General features: G+C 34.3%; 1 protein-coding gene across 2 annotated transcripts in view; it reads right to left on the reverse strand.

Moving 5' to 3' along the window:
- LOC150104295 (protein bicaudal C homolog 1-A-like) overlaps positions 1 to 8,663 on the reverse strand; it is a 321,235-nt gene extending 312,572 nt beyond the window's left edge. For both annotated transcript variants that reach the window (XM_090396901.1, XM_090396900.1), the window contains exon 1: positions 8,461 to 8,663. In XM_090396901.1, the coding sequence (XP_090253027.1) occupies positions 8,461 to 8,620 (160 nt within the window). In that variant the 5' untranslated portion in view covers positions 8,621 to 8,663. The remainder of the gene's footprint in view (positions 1 to 8,460) is intronic.
- Between the last annotated feature and the right edge of the window lie 7,910 nt (positions 8,664 to 16,573).

Raw genomic sequence — 16,573 nt, forward strand, 5'->3', positions numbered from 1 at the left:
ATATGAAAAAATATCAAGGATAGTGAGGAGCTTGCTCCACCTTTGCTTCGAGTTGCCTTGGTGTGGTACTACCAGGTGGTCACTTACACTTGGATTCGCCGATAGTTTGTTGGCACGAAACTCTTAGATCGTAGTTTTCGATCTTAGAGTTTCACATACTGGCTGTAAAATAATAAGGGATTTTTATCCCCTTAATTTTATGTTTAGGTATATTCATTGTTAAGGAAGATTGTGTGTTTGGTTAGCTAGTACTAGAAGGCATTCTCAAAAATTAATACTAGGATTTATATTAAAGTGTTTAGAATCTAATAACATTTCGAAAGATTCCCAGATTTATCTTTCAGTTTTGTCATAACAGCAAAGCAATAGTTCAGATTCATTCCACAGTTGACACTAAACACATTCTGTGGGATGAAGCTCATCTTCTCCATAGAAATAGTTTCAAATATGGGTGCCTTTTCAATAAAAGTTGTGAAGCCCTTTTACATCAGCCTAATGTGAATCAGAAAGATTGTCTCTCTCTCTCTCTCTCAAAAAAAAAATTGAGAGATTCTCATTTCAACTGGAAGTAGCATTTACTTCTTTGTGTTGTCTAATTCTGTTTCAGTGTTATTCACGATATTTACTGATGATTAAGCTCTGATAATTTCCCTGTAGATATCTGCATAATGGAGAAAACTAACATATCACTATAATCATGTAATCAACAAAATTATTTATTTATTTTTTTTGTTATGATCATCTTCATGATGGAAATGACACTACTAATAACAGGACTATGTTATTACAATTTTAAGTCCCCAACAAAAAACTAGTTTTTTAATTTCTTTCGTTTTTTTTTTTAATGACAAAAAATTTCTTCCTTCCTCATCTTCGACATTCTTTTCTTCCTTCCCAGCATAGTATGACAATACAGCACAGATAACATGGACTGTTCTATTTTCCATTTATAACCTATTTATGTTAGTCTACCTGAAATTATTTTTATTTTCACATTTAATATCATAGCTACTACTTCTTTTTCCTTCCTGCTTGAATAATCAGAGTGGAAATTTCCAGAAAGAATAGCCTATGAGGAAATGGTTTAAAATTAGTTTAAGTTTAAACTAAATCCTAACATTCACCACAACCAGTTAGTTACACACATACACCTCTCTAGTTATCTAATTTCAATCCCTTAAGTGACCCCTCACTAAATATATTTATATGCATTATTTGCAATGGAAAATTACTAAAGAAAAAACTCATTTCCAGAAGTTCCTGAAATTAATAAATACTAAAAATAACATATAATAAAAATATGCAAGTCCATGCAGTTAGCCTAGTGGCTGTGCACTTCACAACCATATGCCGGGGAAGGAGTGTCCTAGGTTCGATTCCTATCAGTGATGTGAGGAGCTGAAGGATCTTCCTCAGCCATAGTCAAGTTAGGCAGTCTTGGGCGTGGACAGTAGGGTTTTTTCCCCAGTTTATCCTGGGGTTTTCAATCCTGCAAAGCAGGCAAACTGGCCTTGAGTTGTAGGGCTGACCACCTTATCCTGTGAATGGTTTGAGGTCCGATGATTAATAAACCCTCGATGCTCAAGGTAAAAGAGGAAAAGGAAGATGAGATGAAAAATATAATGTTTTGGTTTCTTTAATGGAATGTTAAAAAAAAATTTCAGTCTGGAATTTATTCATTTATTAAACCACAGCATACATCACAGCATAATTGCCAGAATGAGACAAAAATATTATAGGTGAAGCCCCCTGTATCTTAGTTGATATCAAAAATATCCTTCAGGTGAAAAGATCTGGGTTTGAATTCTAAGGCATTAACAAACTTTGACTTTTAGAGCCTCCATAGCAGCCATGTGGTTGAAAAGACCCAGATTTGAATCTGTCTATGACGTGATTAACCTTTATCAGGTTTTTTCAATCAAATTGGAAGTTACAGTCCAACCACAGAAACGAGAGCTCTCATTGGCAGACTGCCAAGAAGAGTCAATTCATTTTGAAGGGAAGAAAGAAATAAGGCGATGCACGAACTGGTCACCAACATGCGAATCACGTGCTTTATACGTAAAATTTTCCAACTGTTATACAAGCAAAATAGTTACCACTTTAAAAGCTATAATGATCATAAAAGAGAAGTTAATTTTCTGACGTGTAATAATAAACACTCATTCCACAATATGGATTGATTACCCTATAATCAGAATGTATTCTCCTTCTTTTGACATGCGCAGAAGTGTCGAAATGTCTCTTATCTGTGGGTACTATAGCTGGTCTCATACGGAGATCGAGTTTTTTCCCCCTCCAAGAAACTTGGGTTTTTCGTCCCTCAAAACAGGCAAATCGGCAGTAAGAATGCATGCACTATACAGACATAGGACACTTATAAGGATTAACCAACCTATTCAGTCAGAATTGGTTTCAAGGTGAAGTGTGGTTCTACATGTAAGCATGAATCAAGAAGGATAAGGACTTTACAAGTGAAGGTGAGTTAACTAGCCTCATACAAGGGTGCAGGGGTTTTGCTTCTAGAAACAAATTTTTGATTCTACAAAACAGATAAGTGGCCAGAAGAACATACACCATTTAGAGACAATGCAGACATGATTAACTACCTTCTCATAAACATTAAGTAGGTTTCTAAGAAGCCAAATTACTTGCCATGACAGACTTAATATGAAAAAAGGATGATGGGAACACTCTCAGTATGCATTAGTGGAATGCACACTGATTGAGACACTAATATTTTGCATTTTAATCTGTGTAGTAATGGTAAAATTTCTCTCATACCATGAGAATTGCATCTGTAAGCAGTATCCTATCTAGCTCAATGGTTGTCAAGGCTGAGTAACTTTGGCATCTTAGAAACGTGATTACTGCTTATGATAGGACAGTTAATCCTATCTACATTGTCTGCTATATTTGTAAATTACACATATTCTTCTGTCTGGTTTATGTTTTGCAGGATGTAAAAACCCTGCCAGACACGATTCAAACCCAGGTCTTTCCAGCCAAAGAACATCGGTAATACTCATTAAAGAGTACAGAGGCCAAATTAGCCATATCCAAAGCATTAAAAATTCAAACAACATCACCCAAACAAAATTAGATTTCCTTGGCCAAAATTCTAATTGAAAACCTCAAGATGACTTGGTACAGAAGAGAGCAATTAATGATCCATCTCTCTTCAATTCATTATGCTCTTTCACACACTGATGCTGCTTGCATTTTCTACAGATATTTCCAAGTATTATCTTTGGAAATTGCTAAAACATATACAGCAGCTACTTAGTTTCACAGTTCAACACCAAACTTACAGAGCAAGTTGCTCTTTTACTTCATATTATCTCTACTTCTCCTCTGGAACAAGGACAATCCCTCAAGTAATTTCAAAAGAATACAATCTACAGGTTTTCAAATTCAAATTAACAAGTTTCTACTCTCTCCAACTTTTTGCATAATCCTGTCTTGCTAGCAACAATATCCCTTCAAAGTTGATGCCCATGGCTTAAAAGAAATAGTTGAAATTCAGTTTCAAAGTATATTAAAAAAAAAAACTGGTCTATATCCATAAGCTGAAAAAGTAGACAGCACATTTTCAGAGATGTGATTGTATCTTAATGTTATGCGAGTTTTTGGTCTACAGATGCACATTCTACTTGCTAACATAGATATTCATTTGTCACAAACTGGAGTGTATCGTGTACAACTGTAATTAATATACATATGTCGTTATCCTAAATGCTCTATAGAGTGATGATAAAAACTATAGCATGTAAGAAAATTCCAGTAATCCACACAGAGATTATTATTATTATTCAGGCTTCCACGGAGTCAAGAATTGCACAAGAATTTGCCAAGTGTTGATGTCATAATAATCATATCAGACAACTGCATGTGAATATTGTTGTATTCTAAGAATCTTTATTAAACCAAGAACAAGCCAAAATAACTAAGGGCTGGAACAGTCATGTATGCTGATTAATGAGCCAGATGATGTATAGAATCCTTTGTAATAACAGTGGAGTTATAAATAGATATAATGTTAAGTTAGGTTAGTACATAACACCTACTGTTTAAAGTGAAATTTAATTTTGACACATAATGTCAAAGTTGGGGGATCACTAAAGGGTAAGACCTAGATAAGTAGGAAAATATTTCCATATGGTCATTAAGGAATGTAGAGAACCAACTGGAGTTTCTGAACTAATGACTAATCCACACTGTGCCCTGTTAGCAAGTATCCACCTAGATGCTGAATGAACATTTTCCTTTCAAAACTACAGGATGGTCTTTATTCGTTGCATAATAGGCTAGCTAATCTAGATATGTGTTTTCTATTCCTTTTTTGCATCTTTATGCAAAAAGACATGCTCTAACTTGCAGATAAGTTTGCAATGCTGTTTATCCTACATAACATACATCACATGAAAAGCAGATTTTATAATGTTTTGTTTCAATAATGTTTCTGCCTCTGAGTTAAGTAGTTTCTTTATAAATTAAATGCAGTTCATCCCAGGATCCAATTTAGCTTAGAAGAAGCCTTTTAACCTTTTTAGATCTTCTAATTCTTCATCAACTAGATGGTAGCCTAGATTATTCAGTTTTTCAGAAAAATACTCAAACAGGCAGTTATATCCACACTGAATCTCATCATCCTAGTCAAAAGGCTGGAACATTAGTACACCATACATGTTCTTCAGACAAACTTTTACAAGGAGAATTACGACCTATTAATTCCACCTTTTTATCTAAGTTTTAAGGATTCTTTTATCAAAAAAGTTTTTAACAATTATGGTAACTACCACTTCAAATGCAGAAAAAATAACTCTCATTCTTATTGCTTATGTGAATGGTATTAGTGAATGCATAGCAAAAGTTTTAAAACCACTGAATATTTCTGTTGCCTTTCAGCCCATCAGAAAAATCTCCACCTTCATCGCTCAAGGACAAGCTTCCACCTCTCAGTTATCCAGGCATCTACCAGATTCCTTGCTCTTGTGTGCTGATTTAGGGCAAACAGAATGATCTGCTTTTATTCATCTAGAAGACCACAAGTCTTATATCAAATACCATGAGCAGTCTGGACTTGCAGAGATGCTATTGAAACTAAACAGAGTTCATTGGAAAAAGATGAGCCCTTCATAAAAGTAGTTTCCTCATAGAATATCTTTATAAAGAAAGATGTGAAACCTTAGTTCACTGTCCTAACTTAAACAGATCTGATGGACTATGTCTATCCCCTTTATGAGAGATAGGAAAGATTAGCAGATTTAAAAAGTTATTTTGTCGGTCTACATTTATATATTTATTTTTTTAAGAAGTTAGGAAATTATTGACCTTTTTTCAGTCAACTTACAGTAGCCAATCAGGTGGCACTTTTTAGAATGGCCTGTTATTGTTTAATTGTCAGTCTGTGATCTTGTACTGACGATGCCTACGATACTTAAGCAAAAATTCTACAAGAAGCTTGTCACAAGTTTTCCTCCGTTTTTAGAATTATTTTCAGATTTATAAACACCTGGTTTATTTGAGATGTGGATGAGGCAGTTTTTAGGAGAATGTAAAAAAAATCAAGATGTTGATCATCTTGTACCTGTATCCATTTTGAGATAGGACATGGTTGAGGTATAATTGCTTGATCCCTCTTCTCCATGTTACTAGAGATATTGTATGCTCTATTCTTTAGCATTTTAATTCCTATTTTTTTGCAAGGGGACATTTAGCATGTAGCATGGAGATATCTTCCAGTATTGGCTGGCTTTCCATATACCAAGTGAATTAGTGACCACATGACCTATCAAATATCCTTGGATTTCACAAGATAAAGTAGTCAAATTGAACCTATGCTCATAAGTTAAATCTGTAAACTGCACATGTTCTCCAGATTGGTCATTTGCCTGATTGCAGAGTAAAAAAAAACTCTACTGTCTTCATATAAGACTGGTTAACTCACCTTCAACTGAAAAACCCTGATAAAAGTTCTCACATCTAGATAGAATGGGAATCCTGGTCCTCCCCCAAGTAACAAACATTAGACAAATAACAAACAAACCGTCCTTATATTCAAATTGTAAATGGACAAAATTTCTAAAATACCCCAATGATTTGACATCAAAGTAGTTTTTCATCACACCACACAAGTTTTTTTTTTTTTTTTTTTTAAATCATCCTAAACTACCTTATCCATCTCTCAAGAAACCAAGTGCTTATAAAATCTCCCGCTCATGTGGAATGAACAGAAGAGAAAACACAAACCTGGATTAGCTTATCATACAACCAATGAAAGTCATCCAGTACTTTGCAGGAAAAGGAAAAGCCATATTCAGACAACTGCTTTATCAGGAAATTCGGAAGCTTCAGAAATACCAGACACGAACTTAGTGCAATAAAATCTCATGCAAGTTTTTTTTTTTTTTAATCTCAGAATTATATAGTCTTCATACAGAATTCTCAAGAATTTCAAAATAATCACAGAAATCTCTAAGTTTAGATAGATTTGGAAGACTTCAGGTATTGAAATTGGTGTTATCATTGTGGGAAGGTAATAATTAGCTGATTTTCTTAGCAGATATAAACATAATTTAAAAACTTCAATTTAAGAACACAAACAAGATCTTTTTTGTATGAAATTGAGATTGCAGTCATTGAGAGACAGTTTTCTTAATTTTAGAAATTTCTAGTTGAAGTATATCCTCAGAAGAACAGATGTTATGGACTATTTAGTTAAGTCTTGTCCACCAGAAGTGTGTTGATAAAAATAAATGACATCACAACTGATTGTTTCATAACTTCATATTAAGTCAGGTTTAGATTCATATTTTTTTGGCAGAAATTGATGGATGAAATTTTTTAATATGTAATCTTATAAACCCTAAGAGGAATTGGATACTTGATGAAAATATTTCGCAGTATTTGGTAGGACTGTGAAAACATACACACAGAATCTACTGTGTGATGCAACTGGAGCTCTTACATGATATGTTCAGTTTGGATAGCTAACTGCTAGTAATATCTCTGCTGATAACTGAGTAAAAGATGCATCTAATAGGATAGAACCATTTTGCTTTGTATTCAATATTACTATATCTGCAATAAGCATTACCCAACTCAACAGGTGTGTAAAGTACCTTGATAAAGTATCCTGTTTGGTCTGTGTAGCAGGGTTCCTGAAATATTTAAATCTTAACTCACCCAATTTAAATCTTAACTCACCCAAAGTACCAATACATTATAAGCTTCTATAATAGCACATTGGGATTATTATTTAAAAATAGGTGGGATTATTATTTTAAAAAAATAATAAATAAATAAAAATGCTTTCTATATGAGTTCAGTGGTTCATATAGTACATTTTATACAAGCATTTGTCATAATACACTACCCCCCCCCCCACACCAAACACACACATGCTACAAAGAGCATAGCATATGTCGTACTCTGGAATTATGATGTGTTGAGATCAAATATATGTATTATGTGAATTACAGGTTTTCAGTATAATGCAGTATCTATTCTATCGTAAATGTCAAACTGGATGATATTCTTGAATGGATGATATACAGAAACTATTCATATTTATATCTTTTAGCCAACTGAGTGCAGTTTATTATTTATCTAAGATCGATAACCGATCTTTGATTGCCTCTGATCATTCCTAGAATGACTAATCATTTCACTTGTTTTTTTAGGATGGAATCCTATACATTGCTTTCTTATCACTTATCTTATCAAGGATGAATAGCCCTTGCATCCAGCAGGACTATTCGTCCTATTTAGTGTTGGCTAAATAAAGATCATAAGTTCGGATAGACTTAGCATTTATGATGTAAAATGCATTTCTTATAATAAAAATTTCTTGAGTTCTATTTACCTGAGCAAAAATTAACAGTAACTTTTTGTAACAATATGAAAAGTTGAATTATCTATTAATTTACCTTCTTGTTCACTATTCACAATATTAACTATTAATAAATAGTTAATTATTAATTAACTATTTCTTAATTAAAAATTAATTATTAAGAAATCATCTTGTATAAAGCATTTAGAAATCCCATTGATTTACAATGGGATTTCTATAATATAATATACTATTATTAAAAAAACCTCCACAGAGTCGTATGGAAGTTTTTATATTGTTCGTAACGGCACTTTAACTGGACAGCAGCAGATGGCAAATCATCAAAATGCCACTCGTCTTCTGTTATCTACAAAGCTGTGGCCAAGTTTTGTGTCGTATGCTTACTTATTGTTTATGTTTCGTCCACTGATAAGCTTTCTTCGACATCTCTCTCTCTCTTTTCGAGTACTTTAAATTTGTGTCAATACTACCTATTTGTTCTTTGTAGTATTTACTCATCCAGGTGATTCCATAAAGTTGCACCTTTTAAGGCAGAACGTATATATATATATAATATACTGCAATAAGCTTGAAATATATACACTTAAACTTTTTAATTGGCATACCTTGCAACATTTGTTCTAATTTCCTCCTGTCTACTCGGAGCCTCTCTTCACACTCGTGTACAAGGCATTCATCGGTAACTAGTCCGCTAGAACTATGATCGGATTCCTCTGCAAACGATTTCATCCTTTCAAAACAATTCTGCACCTCATCGAAACGCATCCCTGAGAATCACCAGCTTAAAATATACGAACACAACATACAAACACCCACCATAGTTAACATTTTCAACTGTCTGAGCGCTTTATACATTGACATGCCTCCACAGACGTACACCTTCTGATACACCAACGCCTAAAAACGTAGTCCGATAATCTTCAGTAGTTTTTAACATCTATATATTATTCATTAATAATGTTGTTTAAAGAAAGTATCATATCATGCAGTCCTAAAATATTTTGAACATTACCAGTTTTTTTCCTTGATAATATCACTCTCAGTTTAATTGTGCGCGATAATACAGAATGTATAAAGTAAAATAATGATATTTAATAGGCGGACTATTTAAAGACGACTCACTTAAGTGAAATATCAAAAATAAAAATAAAAAAAGATGTTATTATCGGAGAGGAAATTATGTATACTCTTTATATCTAAGAAACATTAATTTTTCTAATAATAAAGAAATGAACTCCATAACGCTCGTACAAGAAACCACGCAAATAGCATCTTGCCGATTAATCTATAAAACAAATCTAACTATACGGTTGAAATATGTGTGTTATGGATTAACTGTCAAGATGGATTAGCACATTATGCATTTAAGAATTAGCACCAACATTTCCTTTCCTCTGGATATGCTAATGTACATTTTGCTGAAAAGTACTAAATGGTATTTATTTCGAAATTCAAATGTTCATTCTTCAGTCACAGATTTCAATAAATAAATAAAAGGAGTGGAAAGTTTTCAAATATGCGAACTGTAAATAGCCATCAATCATCATATTCGTTGAATGCAAAATCTGAACAAATAACACAAAAGTATAAAGTCTATAAATGAATTTCATCTTCATTTCAGTGGCAAGGACATTTTTTTAAAAAAATCCATATAATGAGAGATTATTTGTAATTCTTAAAATTTATATATCAACTAAGGTACTTATTATTATCTTCTTTATATCCTCTTTTACCTTGCGGTACAGCTAGTTGATATCGAACCATCGTAATCGAAACGTACGATTCCAAATCCAGGACATTTTCTGCTCCAGTACTGCATTTGGAATTTCCTAATAATACCAACAAGAAGAAGAAGAATCCGCGGTACTCGTAGATTCGCGACCCGACAAGTATCCTTGGCTTTCAGACAGTAAGCTTAGATAAGATGGTTAGTGTTATGCTATTATTTACTTATATGCTTAAATTCTTTTATATGTAAACGGTGTGTATCCTGCTGGCAGGTTTTACTGACTGCAGGACGAAACACCCAAGTTTACAAACGGGAAATCCTCACTGGCCAAGTAATTTTCTGGTTTCTTAGAAACCTGCTTAATGCTTATCAGAGGATGATATCCTATATACGTTGTTGGTTGTGCGCCTGTAAATGGGGTACGTTCTTCTGGCTTATTTGTCTCTTTTGCAGAATGAAAAATCTGTTTCTGGAAAAAAAAATCCTGCCTCCAGGATATTATGCAAGAAGATGCTATGAAATCTCATTTCCAGGCTTTTTTTTTTTTTTTGCTACATTTACCGTTCTTCTAACTCCAATAACCACTCTTACCTATTTTCTTATCACCTTCCTAATTCAAAGATGATCTTCCTCTTTGTAAGATAATCTTTCTTGAACATTTTATTCATAATAGAAGCTGGCTTCACTTTTTTATACTCCACAAATCAAGCCTAATAATAGCATATTTGCTGTTAATGATGAAATAAATAAATCCTGTAATGTTTTTTTTTTTAAATTCTCAAATGATATAGGCAGGACTCCTTTATCCCTAATTAACTTTTCAGATGCACATCTCTGCAATAGTGTGAATTTTATGGTCGATTTGTTGAGCTCCGATGGAAGAAAAACCTTGTTTACTGTGACAAAGATCGACTTAATCCTGAAGGATCCTAGACTAAGAAAAGTCAGCAACGAGAATTTCACCTATAACGTCTAGCTATGGACGCAAAGCCAATTCCACAAGGCTACACAGGCCTGTCAGTAATGATCTGCAACAAATTCTCCATCTACCAACAATAATACCAGCTGATCCTCGTTTTTCTTGCAATGCCCTGAAACTTTTTGTAAGAAGCCTTTTCGAGGCCGAGGGGGGGGGGAGGCAGTTCAATCTATTACTAATTATACACCGTATCGGTGAGGAGAGGTGGCTGACAAGTGCCGTCATCTCGTGGACCTTAATCCTAACAATATATTTTTAATGTCTGAAATCGTGTTGATTCTACAGTAGATTTTTTTGAGTTTTTTATGGGGCGAAAAACGAAGTTTCCGAGAGAGAGAAAAAAATCCTGCTTGCCAGTGCCAGAGATTGACCAACTCGGGAACTTGTCGGAAAAAAGAAAGAACAAAAAACCCTTTAAAAAGTTGCTCTAGTAAGCGGCTACTGGGGTAGAAATTAGAGCGCTCTTTCTTCAGGCTGCATGGCACCATGGAGGCACATGTCACTTCCATTAATCTATATTATTATTATTTTGTTATTGTTTCTGATCTAACCGAATAATTGAAATTATACTGCCATATACTGAATGAGGTCGCTATTCATCATTTCCACATAAAAATCATGACAATGGGTTCATGATATGAATTTGTGTGGAATGAGTGGCTTTTGTCCAAGTCCTGGTTCTCATCAAGTGTGCCATAGTAGTCCCTGATAAATACAGCATATCTCAAATGGCTCAAATCAAAAGCTTCATACTCTGTCTACAGTGTAGCTCATAGCAGCTATAAAAATAAACACTAGTACTTTCGATTCAGACTTTGAAAGGGCCATTTGCAGGAAACTTCTCTTGCCTGCTCAAATCTCAGTAGCTCCTACTGTTGCGTCGTTAGCATTAATGTTGCAATTTCTGGCCTTCTATGCTTTCTTTTCTATCACATAGAAAGCATAGAAGACAGCACAATTGTAATTTTATCCAAGAAAAATCTAATCTTGGTATCAATCTTCTCAACCAACTCTTCATTAGATAGGGAATGAAAATCACTTCCCACTATACCTTTGAACAGCCCACTACCTCCTTTCATCTTTCTGACAAAATATTAAAGGATGTATAAAGTAAAGAAATTAACAGAAAAATCATCGTTGATTTGGATAAATAAGTCTCCTCTAGTTAAGAATATACTCCATTTGTACACAAAATTTGCACTTAAAAAAATAAAATCCGGAGTACTAAGCATGAAGAGCATAATCTATCTATCTATCTAACAACACGGTAGCAAGTCTACCTCGAGCCCATCTCTTAAAATTGAGATAAAAGTCACCTATCAAGCTATTTTTCGATTATCTTCACCTCATTCTTCTCAAAAACAAGGTAGTTTGTAATCAGTAACCAACTTCATATTTTTAGTGCACAAATTAATTAGACATCACTGATACAAATTTGCTATTCTCTTTCTGCAACGGATTGCCCAGTTCCCTTTGTGCACAATGCATAGCATTTGCTGTTTTAAGGAGGATACTTGTGACATAAAACTGAATGATATATGCACGTAAACACAAGAAATATTTGGTTAATTAAATATCTTTCTTGTGTTTACGTGCATATATCATTCACAATGCATAGAAAGATGGCATTCAATCAGGTCTGGCATAGTGGCGTCATTGCTAAATATCATTTTATGGTCAGTCCTTTCAAACCAGGTCTACAATTTTATTTCTTGTTGTTCATTGCGTGTCAGAGAAAGTGGTTTTCTTTCTTCACATTGCTCTATCAATTATAGGCCAGCAAAGTTCTCTGCTTTTACACGCAGTTAACCTTGTATACTAACTTTAATGAGCTTCTCTCATTAAACACAAATCTTATCCAAATATTGCTGATATTTTTTCAGGATTTTAGTGTCTCATTCTACACGATCATCCATAAAAACTATATATATATATATGTTAAAGATAGTTATTTTAAATATAAACCTGTTTTTTTTTTTTACTCCATTTCCCAAGTAAGCAAACAGACAAGTCAGTCAAGTTTGCACCTGCAAGTGTTGCAAGTCTAGCTGACCCTGCACGTAGTGCAAGTCCAAGCAACTCGTGGTAAAGGTAGAATAAGCTCTGATTACTATTCTTAATATTTACCCTTAATGCAAAGCACATCTCCTGGAGGAGATGTATGATGCTATGTATTAAAGGCAAGGGGCCACTACCCAGACCGGTTTCGACCTTTATTAAGGTCTCATCAGTGGGAGCCATTCTAAGAAATACTAAGTTTTAAGTAATACAGAGCTTATAAATATTTTACCAACACAAGTTACCATAAGGTGCTTTGACCTTATTAAATAAAAATCTTCGAATGAGAGATAGATGTAGAAAGTTTTTTAACCAGGGTATAATATATGTTAAAGATACCAAGTTATTTTAAATATAAACCTGGTTTTTTACTCCATTTCCCAAGTAAGCAAACAGACAAGTCAGTCAAGTTTGCGCCTGCAAGTTGTGCAAGTCTAGCTGACCCTGTACGTAGTGCAAGTCCAAGGCAACTCATTTGTTTATTTATTTCCAGAGTAATTGACTGGTTAAATGATATGTTTAAAATTATTAACTGACTTAAACATCGAAAAAAAAAAATATAAGCGATTTAATAAGGTTTCACTACTAGTTTCATCGGAAATGCCGACTTCATCAGGTGAATACAGTACCATGGAGAAAAACAACATCTTAAAAATATATTGTACTTTAGACAAAACAGAAGCCTGTGAAGCTCAGTGGATTTTCTCAAAAGCATCTATGTACATTCGGACGAACTATTTACATATATACAATAAGTACATAGCATGCTTATTTCAGTTAACAATTTTCATTTACAGCATGATAATGAATACAATAAAATAATACAATATACAATAACATATATGCAATAAGTACATGGCATGCTTATTTCAGTTAACATTTTTGATTTATGTATTTATTTATTTATTATTATTTAAATTTTTTTTTTTTTTTTTTTACAACATGATAACATGCCCAATATCTATTTTCACCTAGAGTCCTGTGCAATCTTTTGGGCAGTTATTTTGTCATTTAACATCCATTGAAATATTAACATATTTTTACCTGGGTTGAAACGTTGGTGAATAGTGAGACTATGTCGAAACTTACCATTCTCTCTGCTTCGTTAAGTTGGATGTTCTTTATCTTCGAGACAAAATCAACCGAGTTTTTGATATATGAAAAGGATTTTCCTGTGAGATGTTTTAAGGAAGAAGCGAGATCTTTCGAGAGATTAGGAGTAAGGGAGTCAATGCCTTCAACTATTGGTCTAAGAGGAGCGTTTTTTTTTTTTTTTTTTTTTGTGGATCTTCGGAAGGCCATATAAACGGGGAATAAGTGGATGAAGAGAGCGGAGCGATAGGCGGATATTCCTAGGTAATTCTGAGTGGATTTGAGGAAATTATTTGTCCAGTTATGTAGTTCTCTCGTGGGGTCTCTTTGAAGTTCAGAGTAAGTATTACAATCTAATAATTCACAGATCTTGAGGCGATAATCGGATCTATTCGGGATGACTGTGGCGTTCCCTTTGTCAGCTGGCAAAATGATGATATCTTTATTATTCTGCAGTTGATAAATAGCTTTTCTCTCCGAACGGGAGATGTTGTCAGTGGGAGGTCTACTCTTGTTGATTACAAATATAGCTTCTATCCTAAGTAGGTTTGCATCCTGTGTTGGTAGATTGGAACAGCTTTTTCTATTTTCGTAAGAAAAAGTTCTTTAGTAATAGATCTAGGTGAAGGGACGAAATTAAGCCAATTGGAGAGTACATTGATTTCTGCCATTGTAAGAATATATGAAGATTTATTAACGACAACATTGTTAAGAGTGTGTTAAGCAATATCAGAGGATGAACGGTCTTGTGTACGTTTGAGAGAAGAATCAAATTTCTTAATCTGTATATATTTATTAATGTTTTGAGTTCTAGCAGCAAAAAGTGCACTAATAGATTTAGTCTCATTCCAATTATTACTCTGTACAACAATTACAACAATTACTCTGTATAACAATTACAACAATTACTCTGTAAATAACCATACTCCTTCTGACGAGGATATCCAACATCTCATAAGAGTGTACCAGAAGACCCTTAAAAATATTGGACTTTTCATAAACAGACTTGTGTTCTTAAAAAGATGTAAGTTTCATTCACTCATCACTAAGTTCTTACAATTTAAAGAGTCCATCCATACAAAACGAGCGCATATTATTTATCGCAAGGCCAAACTAGAATTTTTAGCAGAAAAGATTATGGATACTAAACATAGTTTAGCTTCTTTGTTCTCGAAAAAAGTACGTTAGAAAACAGCCTAGAGTCTTCATTAGACAATACATCTTGGAGTGAGACTAACTCTATTAGAGCACTTTTTGCTGCTAGAAACCAAAACATCAATAAATATAAACTGATTAAGAAATTTGATTAGCAATATCATGGACATTGCTCGGGGTAGCAATGTCACGGACAGAAAGACAACTGATGTGATACCCAACTGCCATCCCACATTTGTAGTCTGTTAGTTCAGCTGAACGTGGCATCCTGACATGAATATAGTGCAGAACGTTCAGCACATCTCACCTTTTATTACCAGACCTACGCTGACACTCGCCAAATATTTGCATGTGGTAGGATCCGAAATTTGCATGGCACATAAGATGTCCAAATATTTTTGCCAACATAGCGTATATCACATATCTTTTCACGGCATATATAGGCGGTAAGAAGACCGTTGATGTATACACTATATAGCATTGTCGCTACTCTGCTCAAAACAATAAGGGAATGTTTTAGTTTCTGTCAGATAATTATATATTTCTGCAAATAATTATAACTATTGGGTACTTCATACATGAATAAATATTGCTGACTATTTGATAAGGTGTAATTGATGATATATTGTTTAAATAATCGATATTTATTACAAATTTAACAAATTATACATTTTAGCGTGAAATAATCTTAACAAGAATAGCTAAAAACGCTTTTGTTAATTTTTACTAGGGCGTATGGTCTCCATTAACAGCTGTACATCTCCAAAACAGCGATACATCTTGATTGCATGGGTCGGATAAGATGATCAAACAGTTCTTTTGGGATATTTCGCCCTCTTCTGTGAGAGCAATTTCGAGCTCTTGAAGCAATCGTTGTGGCACCAGTCGAGCAGAAAAGCGCCTACCTAAAGCATCCCAGGCATGTTCGATTGGATTACAATCCGGTGAACTGGCAGGCCTGTCCATTCGTTTAATACCTTCTTCCTCAGACCATTCTACTACCAAATTTGCAAGGTGGTGTGGACGAGCATTGACATTGCAAATCACAAATGAATTCTTGGCCAATTGCAGCAGCATATGGACGAACTATAGGTTCTAAAATCTCATCGTGATACCTTGTGCTGTTAAGGAACCGTTTCTGATAAAATAGAGATCAGTATGGCTACCTATATTTTTCCAGCCCATACCATCAAACTCCCATCTTGATGTTAGGGTCTTTTACGAACAAGCTGTGGCCGTTTCTTGTTCCACTTTCACGCCATATCAAGATACGTCGGTTATTTGGTTGCAGACTGAACCTGGAGTTGTCACTAAAATGTACACGAGCCCAATCCTCATTTGTCCAATTGCGGTGTTCCTGTGCCCAAATTCCTCGGAGGACTCTTTTGTGATTTGCAGTAAGTGGAATGCAAACCATTGGTCTTCGAGTATATAAACTTAGGCATGAAGACGATTTCAAACATTTACAATCTCCAGAAAGCGATTCCAAAGCCGCGAAATTACGCTTTAAGATACACGACACGCTTGAGCGATAACTTGCTGAGTTTGTCCAACTTCTAATCGAACAATTCTGGGATATCATGTTTGTCTGCCATTTTTAACAAACTAATGGGTGGTAGGTGACACGAGCTTACAATTAAAGTGATAATTATGCACTGTGGAAGTGAGCGCCACAAGCCACGATTTTATACACCCCACATGCTAA

Source organism: Typopeltis vanoorti, chromosome 8 (genome assembly GCF_054136105.1).
Source record: "Typopeltis vanoorti isolate ZY-2024b chromosome 8, IOZ_Tvanoo_1.0, whole genome shotgun sequence".
In the NCBI taxonomy this organism is placed as follows: Eukaryota; Metazoa; Arthropoda; class Arachnida; order Uropygi; family Thelyphonidae; genus Typopeltis; species Typopeltis vanoorti.